Source organism: Primulina eburnea, chromosome 10 (assembly GCF_022965805.1).
Source record: "Primulina eburnea isolate SZY01 chromosome 10, ASM2296580v1, whole genome shotgun sequence".
NCBI lineage: Eukaryota > Viridiplantae > Streptophyta > Magnoliopsida > Lamiales > Gesneriaceae > Primulina > Primulina eburnea.
Window position 1 is genome coordinate 20,436,534 of NC_133110.1, and position 12,073 is coordinate 20,448,606.

Below are 12,073 nucleotides of genomic sequence, written 5' to 3' on the forward strand. Positions count from 1 at the left end.
TGTGTGTCCATTCTTTCGAAAATCTCAGGTCCGTTCTTTAAAATTTCGATCGATTATATGTTTTCTTCTGTCCTTCGAAATTCTTTGATTCCGCTGTATCCGTCTGAAATTCTGATATGTTCTGTCTGATAAGTCTGAATTCTGTGTTGCTGTTACGATTCGAATTTGAAATGGGACGAAAATTGTAATTCTGTTCTGGCCCCCCATTGGTGGGTATAAAACCATGGTCTGTTCTGGCCCCCATTGGTGGGTATAAAAGCATGTTCTGGCTTCACCCCTTAAAGGACTAACATATTGGGGACAATTTGACCATGGAAATGAGATGAGTAACAATGATGTGTCTGTTTGATTTGATGTGTTTCTGAATTGCTCTGAATCATCTGATAAATTCTGTCATTTATTCGATTCGCTTCTGTCATGATAAGTTAAGAATATTAAGTTTTGAAAGTCTGTTAAAAGGACGTTTTAAGAAAATTAAGTTCTATATGTATCTTTGGAAATCGATCGACCCCCCTTGCTGAGTGTTTTCCCAAAACACTCACCCCCTTACAATTTCAGATAAAAATGAAGAACAAATAAATGAGGAGGAGCAGGAAGCTTTCTGGGGTTGGTGAACGATGATCAAGAGCAAGAATCAAGTTATCCCTTTTGTTTAAGTTTTCTGCATTTCGCAACTCTGATGTATTTTATCTCATTGTCATTATAAGACAATACTTTATTTATGAAAAAGACTGATTTGATTTGATACGAGGCTTTATTGTTTTCAATATAATTGTTAAACAATGTCGGATGTCACCGATGCTTCGGACTCGGGGCGTGACAAATTTTACCAAGTTCTAATTCAAGGGTTTCCACTATTCAATTATATCACTGTTCATTAGCTATCATATTATTTATCTATGCCGTTACAAGTAATTAACCTTATAATTATAGGGATAGCCGCTAAAATTCTTATATTGTCCTAATTTATTTGATCAAAGCTAGCATCAAGTCAAAACCTATTAGTAATCAACTAGGATAGTGTTTCATATTAATTAAAAACAATATTTTCATTTTGTGAAAACATTTAATCCTGAAATCTAACAACCAAAATAGCTATAATTGGTAGATCCAGTTTCGTTGATTTATTTTTATTAAATATGCAATGATAGCACAACACAGTTAATCTATCGTTACTCGTGTACCAATCGTTCATGACAATTACATATCACTGAAATCATGGATAATCATAGAAAATTATATATGAAATTAAATTTTCAGATTAATGAACATACAACTTTCATATAAATAAATAATAAACTAACAAATATTTGAACAAAACAAGAATATTAAATTAAAGCGCAAAACCTTACAGTGATAAAATTGAAATAGTAGAAATATCCATAAATCAGAAATAAAAGCTTAGCCTAAAGTTGCAGAGAGAAGATGAAAATTTCCTGCATCTCTTTGTGTTTTACGTGTAGATGGCGGAATTCTTGTGTATATTTTTTTGTGCATCCTTCTCGATTTTTCACGTGTAGATAATTAATTGAGCCCAAGGGTAAAAACCATTAACTAAAAGAAACTTAGTGTTAAAAATATCTCAAAAAAAAGAATATGAAAAAAAGGGTGAACCCCATCCCCGAGGGCCCCATACATAGCCGCCCCAAGTCCCGGCGTGAAAGGAGGTAAATCAGGGTTATGCACCGGCAGCAGGTGCCCAGAAGAGAGGTTGGCAGGAGAAATTCTCCATAAAGAGGGAGCCGAGACTCGATCCCTCACCAACATGGATTAAAGTATCCTTCACTCCAGGCTCTTACCACACAGCCTATGCCCCCCCCCGGCAAAAAAAAAAAAAAAAGAATATGTAGTTTATATGGAATAAAACTATACTTAATATTTTTTTCTCTCAATAATAATTTATCTCTCCAAGAATTTTTTTAAGTCAAACACCGTAATTAGAAATCTAAAATTTGGCATAATCTTCACAAATTTCAAATTTCATTCCTTGAAATTCTGTCAGCTTCAATTTCACATTTAGTAGAAAAACTGTTACAAGGCATGGCCACGCCTTGCTATAGACTTATTATGTTTTTGTCTTTCTTTCATAGCTTTATCTTAGGAACTTCAAATATGATAAAACTCATATTTTTAGCACAAATTCGCTCCAAGACCATAAAATTTCTTTATACAATAAAATAACACAAAATGTATCAATTAAGTATGTCGAAAGTTAAAACAATGAGAAATATGATAACAAAAATATAAACTATTACGAGTCTATCAAACTTGAATTACAAGAAACAAGACAGGAACGGAACTTCAAATGACACATCATGGAAATACAAGAGCTATAAACTAGTGAGTGTATGCAAGGGCCGATATAAACCCTAAATAAACAAGCTAAAAGTATTCAAGTCAAATATCGATAATGGTTGAATTATTTCGACGTTAAAAAGCTCGAGACATGGATTAGCAACTATAGATATTTCAAGATGCTTAGAAAGTGGGACATAATTAGTTTCAAAAAATCGTTAATTAATAATCACATAATAATTATGAAATAATTGAGTGTTGTACTTCGATATGAGCTTATGGGCAATGGGTGAAAAGTGAGACGACGTGGAGACGATACACGCATTCTAGTGCCTCTGCAGGTAAAATTATCATCGTCTGCCCGATCTGCCCAGACTGCCCGCCCTCTACGTTTTTTCTTAAATTAAAATTAAATAATTAATTCTCTCCCTATACGTACAATCCTTTTGTCTCTATATATCACCGTTTACTCTCTCTGGAACCTCTCGCTGTTTCTCCTTCTGAATCGGAAAATTTTGCAGGTCTTTCTCTGTCTCCTTGTTCCTCTTTCTAAGGCGCGTAGCCGCACGCGTGGATGTGTGCCGCAATTTTACGTTTTTATTCTGGTAATCGTACCTAAGGGTTAATCGGTTGTGATGTTGGTAATTTTTTTATTAGTTTGCTTGTTATTTTCGATCTGAATGTTTTGAACTTGAATTTGATAGGTACTGAATAGGCGAATCGAAGCTGTGAATGAAATAAAGCAGGATAAATTGCGGTTTCAATATAATTGAGGTGATCTAGGGTTTTCTCTGAATTGGGGAATCGGGGTTATTTGTGGGTTTCTGGCTCTTTTAATTTGGTGATTGGGGGAACGATATTAAGTTGTTGAATCCGGGTTAGGGTTTGGGATAAGGTTGTGATTTTGAGGGGGTCATTGGAAATATTTGATGGTTGAAGTCGTGGCGTCGGGCGGAACAGAAATTGTGCAAAATGAAAAAAATGAAAATGTAGATATGGACGGACGGTTCATGGGACGGATAGAATTGTAGGAGTTCAAGGAGTGTGGTTAGCACATGCGGTCAGTCCTGCCCGCGGCGACTGAAGCTGTTGGGGGTTATCATCTTTCGTCTCATGCTTCTTCTGTCACTGCCAGCACAACTGTAGATTCTTTCTGCAAGGTATTGCCTTTGGGTTTAATTTTTTTGGCTTTCTGCAGATTCTGCCATTCTATTGCCATTGGATGCTGTTGAATTTTTTCCTTTGCTCTGTGACATCATCGAATGTCGTTAGTGTGCTTTCCATGCATCAGGATTTGGTTGTGATGAGTGAATTGAAACATGTGACCTGATTGTTTGATGGCATCTATAGTCTATTTGTTTGTGAATTCTCAGGTTTCTTAATTTGGTGTTCGAGTAAAAAAATGGTTGCTGGAGGGTTTTCTTATTCAGTTCATATTTCAAACGAAAGTTCCACCATAAGTTATTTTCCTCTTCGTAGGAAATAGTACAGTTTGTTTTTATACCAAAGCCAACTTGGAATTAGAATGCCATTTATTTTAATATTTTGTTAGTAGTGATGTGAGGGAAGATATGCAAATCTGTCCGAATTTGGTTGACTCCTCTCTACTTGTGCCTCCAACACCTCATTATGTTCATGCTATGATCATTGTCTCAACATATTTTATTATATATACTCCTTTCCGAGCTATGGTATCCCAAAGCCAGGGTAGAATTTATGACTTAGATTAGTATGAGGCAGGAGAAGGGTGTATTACAGCACATGGTCTTGTTCAAGCTCTGAGGAATGTGATCTTGTCCAGTTGGTAGACCTACTGACATTCACTAAGATGATTACCATAGTCTGAATTTATTGCTTACGCTAATAAATTTCACAGTAATGCTGTGCATCTGGGCAAAACTGCTTTGATGCTAACAGACCTTTTCTTTTCCTCTTTTTTGCATCAGCAGATGAGGTGATAATATACACCCGTTCGAAACATCATCCTTATCAACCTGTCTTTGACACTGTGTTTAATATATATGAATGGTTGAGGTAATGATAGAAATTTGTTCAGAACTATCATATGATTTCCATGCCTTTGACTCTACTCTTTCTTTTACTCTAGTCTTATGATGTTTGTAACTCGTGGACATAAAATGCTTTGGTTAACCTGTCCTTTACAGTACTTTCAGAACACTGTGAATTAGTGGGAGTGGGGAGGGAGAGGGGTATCTAGAAGATTTGATCACGCTGTGAAAGATCATATCAATGTTGTTCCGAAACGATTGTCAATCTATGTTGGACAGTTTGTATTAGTGTTGAAATGCATGAATTAATGATGCGCAATTATCTAGAATTACCTTTTGTGGTATAACTTTTACATTGTTTTTTAGGAATATGGTGAGAATACTTTAGGTCTGTTCTTAGATCTCTGCTGATTATTTTCATTAAGGCGATATTGTGAATACATATTTTGTGAGTTGCGAATACTGGGATAATTATTTGCATCCGTCCAAAATTACTATTCATGGTTCATCGTGGTAAGGGTGTGGGGTGAATATCAAAAAATATAGAAGCACATACTTGAATGATGCCAAATATTCGTACCATACACTCATCTTATTTCCCATCTACCCAAAGAAACCTTCTCTCTGTATTTCTGCCCATATTGTCTCATTCTTCATAGATTCTTGGTGGCACAGAAATATATACTTTGAATATTAAAACAAATGTTTCTCTTTACGGTTTTGAGATACTAAGAATAATCAGTTAATATTAATACATTTGTAGGTAGTAAAGAAATTGAGTTCACTAGCTATCGTGGTAATTTTGGTCATGAGCTTGGAAGTTCGGCCACTTATTTTGTCTTTCCTTCTGTTTCATATTTTCTATGCCATTTGGTTTTATGAAATATGATATGACTGTGCCATGTTGTGCAATATATCCTACTAGTGAGCAAGTTCTTCTCTCCTTTTTCAGGACGATCGCAGAATAAGCGTTGGCGATTGTGCTCTTTTCAAACCTTCTCAGGATTCTCCTCCTTTCATTGGTTTAATCCGTTGCTTGACATTGAGCGAAGAGAATAATTTGCATCTAGGAGTGAATTGGCTTTATCGACCAGCGGAATTAAAGCTTGGAAAGGGCTCCCTTTTGGACGCTGCTCCTAATGAGATTTTCTATTCCTTTCACAAAGACGAAATTCCAGCTGCTTCACTTCTCCATCCTTGTAAAGTTGCATTTCTACCTAGAGGCATAGAACTGCCCACAGGGACTTCATCTTTTGTTTGTCGACGTGTCTATGACATTGCAAACAAGTGTTTATGGTGGATAACGGATCAAGATTACATTAATGTGAGCTGCTGCTGTTGATAAAAATTTTCTTAAAACTATAATATCTATATCCATACCCGCTCAGCAGATGCACACACACGCACACAGTTGCTTTGATATGGGTTGGGGGTGGTCAGAGGATAGATTACTGTAGGTTTGAATCTGTGTGTTTTTTGATAGCGATCCTGAGATGCACAATGGTTTTGCAGGAGCGACAGGAAGAAATAGACCAGCTTTTATACAAAACAAGGACAGAAATGCATGGTACATTGCAGCCTGGTGATCGTTCTCCCAAGCAAATTAATAGTCCATCTTCAACTGCACAATTAAAACCTGGTTGTGATAGTGGTCAGAATAGTGGGGCATCCATTCCTTCTCAAGTAAAGGGAAAGAAGAGGGAAAGAGGAGATCATGTTACTGATCCTGTTAAACGAGAACGTTCATTAAGACTTGATGATAGTGAATCTGTTCAATGCAAATATGGAGCTAATTTGAAGTCTGAGATTGCACGAATAACTGAAAAAGGAGGAGTTACAAATTTGGATGGGGTTGACAAACTTATTCAGCTAATGCAATCGAGCAGAACTGATAGAAACAAGGATTTGCTTGGCCGTTCCATGCTTGCAGGTGTGGTAGCTGCTACCGATAAGGCTGATTGCCTTGATGGGTTTGTTCAGCTGAGGGGTTTACCTGTTTTGGACGAATGGCTACAGGATATTCATAAAGGGAAGATTGGTGATGGTTATAATTTAAAGGATGGTGATAAATTTGTTGAGGAATTCCTTTTAGTTTTACTCCGTGCCCTTGATAAACTCCCAGTTAATCTCCATGCCCTTCAAATGTGCAACATTGGTAAATCTGTGAATCATTTACGATCGCATAAAAACTTAGAAATCCAGAGAAAAGCACGAAGTTTAGTAGACACATGGAAGAAACGCGTTGAAGCCGAAATGAACAGTATTGACACAAAATCTGGTTCAGCACAAACTATATCTGTGTGGCCTTCCAAATCACGCCTTCCAGAAGCGTCACAAAGTGGGAGTAGAACCCCAAGTGGGTCTGATGTTGCCATGAAAAGCTCAGTTACTCAGAGTTCTATATCAAAAACTACTTCAGCAAGGTCTTCACATGGGGAGAGTAATGTAAAGTCTGCAACCTCTTCACCGGAGCCACTAAAATCATCTTCATCGCCTGCATCTGGCAAGGAGAGCCAGCCCAGAGTTTCAGTTGGAGGCACTCCTGATGTCCCTGTAATTAGGGAGGACAGGAGCAGTAGTTCAAATCAGTCTAATAATTGCAGTCAGTCTTTCTCAGGGAAGGAGGATGGGAAGAGTTCCTCCGCAGGTTTAACAACTGTTAGTAAGAAATCAGGTGGCACTGCTCGCAACCGAAAAATCAGTGGTTTTCCTGTGGCCGGGGTGTCTGGAAGCCAGAAAGAAATTAGCTTCAGCAGAGTTTCTTCTGCACACAAAAGTCTGGTTTCAGAGAAGTGTCAGTCTGCTTCAACATGTGAAAGGGTTCTTGAGAGTCCCGTTCCTGAGGGGAGCATTCATAAGCTAATTGTTAAGATACCAAACAGGGTACGAAGTCCCCCACATGGTGTCAATGGAGAATCTCTAGAAGATCCTACCTTTTTGGGCAGTCGAGCTTCTTCCACAGTGCTTTTGGACAAACATGAGCAGTTTGACCAAACTTCAAAGGACAAGAATGATGCACATAGATCTAATGTTGCTTCAGATATGAATCAGGAGTCGTGGCAGCATAGGGAATTTAAAGGTTTGGTAACTGGGTCAGTAGAAGTTGCCAGCTCACCTTCTGCTCTTCCTGATGAAGAGCAAAGTATGTCAACTAAGGACTCCACAACAAATCATTTGAAGTCTTCGAAGTTACATGAATCTTCTTTCAGCCCCATGAATGCTTTAATTGAGAGCTGTGTTAAATATTCTGCAGGAAATTCATCCTTATCACATGAGGATGAGGTTGGGATGAACTTACTTGCTAGTGTTGCTACCAGGGAAATGTCCATATCTGATTTGGTTTCTCCGACTGATTCTACAGAAATGAGTACCCCGGCTGTCGAGGAAAATGGCGTTGTGGATGAAGCAAAGTCTAAGTCTTCCCTTGAAAAGTATGGGTCAGCAATTCAAAGTGAGTTCTGCACTGATGCTGTGTGTGATGATAAGAATCAGGCTGCTTTAGACAGTAATTCATTGTCTCACGACAATTTGCATCTGCTTAAAAAATTATCCATCAAGTTCCCTGGTGACATACGATGTCCTTCTTCCCGGTCTTCTGAAGATATACTAGCTGGAGAAGGCAATAACCACTTGGACTCTTCTAGTACAGATTTCAGAAAAAGTGCAGACACAGAGTGGGAGATGTGTGATAATTCTAATGAAAAGACTGCTGCTACTTCTTTGACACCACCACTCTCTATAGACAAGTTAAGAGATGATCAATGTAATGGTGAAATTCATGAGGAGAAGGTCAATTTTAGCAATGCTGGAACTAATAGTATTTTGAACTGTAAAAGTGAGGAAAATATTGCCATGGAGACTGGGGAAAAGGCTGGTATTGGTGTCGAAGAGGGCAAACTAACACTTGACATTACTGAGTCCAAGCGGTTGTGTGAAGGTAAAGGTAAAAAGGATTTAAATGATGGATTGAACGCATTAACTAATACACAGCAGAAAATGAGTACACATATTAAACATGAATTTTCAGAAAGAGATGATGATTCCAAGTGTGCAAATGGGCAGAACTCGGTGTTAGAAGGCAGTGATGAAGTCAAATCAGGTAAACCTGATAGAGATGATGCTAAGAGTTGCACGAATGAGCTTAAAATACCAAACTTTGATGCGGAAGTCAGCAAGGATGCTGATATAGAAAATCATAGCATCTCTGGGTTTTGTTCCACATCTAACGATATAAAGAGTGACAAAGATGTCAATGTGGACAAGTCAAAGATCACCGAGCATACGTCTCTTTCTGAAAATGGATGTAGTAGTTCTGTGAACTATGAAGCACAACAAAAGGCCGAGTTAAAGGGATCTAAGTCTTCCAGCATGCAGTTAGATTCAGCAGAGAAGTGTACTTCCAATGCTGTTGAGGCTTCCACTTCTGCTGTAAGAGAAGCAGATCCTAATGTCAAAGTAAAGTTCGACTTAAATGAAGGTTTTAGTTCCGATGATGGGAAATACGGGGAGTCTGTCAATTTAGTATCCTCGCTTTCAGCAGCTGTTCACATGATGAAATCGATACCATTTTCTGCAAGTTCTGTTCCAAGTGGCCATCCTGCTTCCATCACTGTGGCCGCGGCCGCTAAAGGTCCTTTTGTTCATCCAGAGGACTTAATGAAAATCAAGGGAGAACTTGGATGGAAGGGATCTGCTGCAACTAGTGCATTTCGCCCTGCTGAACCCAGAAAATCTTTTGAGACGCAAGTTGGTTTGACAAATGTACCTTACACTGATATTTCTACCAATAAACATGGTCGAATTCTCTTGGACTTTGATCTAAATGTGCCTGATGAGAGGGTCCTTGAGGAACTGGCTTTTCGAGATTGTGCTTTGGCTGTTAATTTAACAACCGATCTTACAAGCAAGCATGGTACCTTGCTGAATGAAGGCCCAGGTTCTTTGCTTTTACGTGGTTCTGGAGGTTTAGATCTTGACTTGAATAGGGCTGATGAGGCTAATGATAATGGGCACTGCTCTATCAGCAGCTATAATAGAGGAGAGAATTCCATTGCTCATATTAAACCATTTGTTGGTTTGCCTACAGGTGATATTCAGAGAGATTTTGATCTCAACGATGGGCCTGTGGTTGATAATACTAGCGCCGATCAGTTTTCAAGCAGTAAGAAAGTCAAGGGTGGCTTACCATCTCAGTTGCCTTCTGCAGGACTTAGAATAAACAGTCCTGGGCTGGGGAGTTTCTCTTCTTGGTTCCCTCCTGGGAATACATACTCAACAGTAGCCATACCATCAGCATTACCCGATCGAGTTGACCAGCCTTTTCCAGTTTTTCCACCTAGTGCATCCCAAAGAACTTTTGGCCCTATTGGTCTTGCCCCTTTTACTCCTGAGCTTTACCGAGGATCAGTATTATCATCATCTCCTGCAGTGCCTTTCTCATCTAGCCATTTCCAATTTCCAGTCTTTCCTTTTGGGACTACCTTTCCGCTTCCGTCAGCCAATTTTTCTGTTGGTGCAAACTCTTCTGCAGATTCCTCATCTGGTGCAAGATTGTTTGCACCTCCTGTAAACCCGCAGTTTCTGGGACCAGTTGGTTCAATGACATCGCAATTTCAGAGACCATATTTGGTCAACCTTCCAGATAATGGAAGCAATGGTGTGTTGGAGAATGACAGAAAGTGGGGAAGACCAGGTTTGGATCTCAATGCCGGCCCAGGAATCGTGGAAAGTGAAGTTAGGGAGGAGTCATCAGCACAACATTCTGTTGCCATTTCACAAGCTGTGGCAGACGAGCAAGCCCGGATGCTTTCGGTGTCAAGTGGAATTTCGAAAAGGAAGGATCCCGAGGGAGGTTGGGACAATGAGAGTGTCAGATACAAGCAATTTTCATGGCAGTAAGAAATTTGGTGCATACCAGTCTCTATAACTCTTGTAAGTAAAATAGCCGTCGTTGGGAGAAACTCCTAATTTTGTATGGTGTTAGTTTATATCTATATGTTTTAGTAACAGATCATCCTCTTTTTTACAAAAAAGAAGCTCTTCTGCATTTTCTCATCTGCATTCTGTGCATGTTCTGGCTTCGCATAATTATCATCCACACTTACAGATTCTGTCATACTTTTCTAGTTTCTCCATACAAGTTTGTCATAATACATTGAAATTGGGGTTTCTAGGCAAGTTTTTATTTAGCATGGGAAATAAGAGCCGTGAATTTGGAAACAGACAATTTTCATTCTACCAATAATCATTCTCAAGATTTGTTGACGTTGATGACTCATGTTGTGACCTTCTTTTGTTTCCCACGGGGATGACAGAAATTTTTAAGTCATAAAATATTTTGGAATGAGTGTGTAAGGCCGAATTTGAGCGTAGTTCCGGATATCCTTTTTGGTAAATGTTTATCTTAATGAGAGTATATAAAGCTGCAAGGGAATAATTATTTTTGTGTTCAGATATCAGAGCTTTGGTTTTCAAGTAATGCTTGTAAAATTCATTACATTTTTGTAGTTGTATGCAATTGGATTTTGTTTATCAAGGAGCAGGTGGTGTCTTTTCTTTGCTAACAAGACTTGTTATTTTACTCTCTCTAGTGTTTGAAGCCCATTTATGAACCACCATGCTGCCGGTTGGCTCTTTGGAAACTTTGCGCAGTTTGGTTTGTGCGGAAGGTCGACGAGCTTCCCCTTTCAGACTAGTGAATCTGAGGCAACTAGTTCTTAAAATTGGCACCCAAGTGAAAACCTTCAACAATCGAGCTCTTCCTTTTTAACCTTTCACATCTGAATCTTTCCCAATACATATTTATGAGCAGGTTTTAACCTTGTTTTGTAGTGGTATTACAACATGGTTGTTAATCTTGCCTCAGTACTTGCTGCATAACATGTCATATACAGTACGTGTTATTTGAAATTCATTTCGAGGATCTTATAATGTAATGTATATATTTTTAGTTCTTATGAGATGGACATATAAATGGTGACGAGTCATACAAATATGTTTCATTGATCCTGTGGGATTTGCCATTCGTTTTGCTTGGTTCCATGTTGCATGTTGATGTGATGAATGTGAAAAATGTACAGTTTCTTTCTTATCCAAGTCAATATACATATGTTAATAATGTACTCAAATTTCTGTTCTGTTCTGTTCTGTTTCGTAAGGTTAAGGTTTTTGAGAATGGGTTTGGAAGATATTGGCCGAATTTGTTTAGTTTTGTAATGAGAAATAATAATATCATCTGACTTGTGAGATAAGATGAATGATATATAATATATGAATAATAATCAATGTATAAGATGATATATGATGTATACTTTATGAATAATAATCAACATATAACTAATTTAATGATTTATTACTCAAATTCTACGACGAGTCAAACGTTGAATGACACAAAAAATGTAATAACTAATACTTTATCGATCGTGTCAAATGGTTAGAAGTTTAAAATCCACATTTCAAAGTAATTTTGTGATCGACAGGAATAAATAATATTATTAAACATATGGTGGATTTATTTTGTGTGTGGAGAAAGAATGGACGAAGGGTTGCAAATTATTGTCTTCGTCTTGTGACTAAAGTGGTATACGACCAGAGTTTCTGAAATTTCATCCGAACTTAGAAATTGTAATATAAAATTTCAAGAGTTTGAAAGCATTGATATTTGATTTAAAGCCCAAGTTCGAAAACATTTTTTTACTAACCACTCATAATATTTTATATGTTTGAAACTTGAAACTCAAAAAACTTAGATTAATAATACAATGCATCAA

The 12,073-nt window shown here is 37.9% G+C and overlaps 1 protein-coding gene across 4 annotated transcripts; it reads left to right on the forward strand.

Moving 5' to 3' along the window:
- Window positions 1-2,737: 2,737 nt before the first annotated feature.
- Window positions 2,738-11,296, forward strand: LOC140803208 (uncharacterized). Of its 4 annotated transcripts, none has more exons than XM_073158946.1 (6): window positions 2,738-2,900; window positions 3,000-3,455; window positions 4,242-4,329; window positions 5,257-5,628; window positions 5,817-10,235; window positions 10,895-11,296. In XM_073158946.1, the coding sequence occupies exons 3-5, from the start codon at window positions 4,321-4,323 to the stop codon at window positions 10,200-10,202; spliced, it is 4,767 nt and encodes a 1,588-aa protein (XP_073015047.1). In that variant the 5' UTR covers window positions 2,738-2,900; window positions 3,000-3,455; window positions 4,242-4,320; the 3' UTR covers window positions 10,203-10,235; window positions 10,895-11,296. The 4 variants fall into 4 exon arrangements, with proteins under 4 accessions (XP_073015047.1, XP_073015045.1, XP_073015044.1 ...); XM_073158944.1 differs by having other exon boundaries at window positions 4,245-4,329; XM_073158943.1 differs by lacking the exon at window positions 4,242-4,329 and having other exon boundaries at window positions 2,738-2,932.
- The last annotated feature ends 777 nt before the right edge of the window (window positions 11,297-12,073 follow it).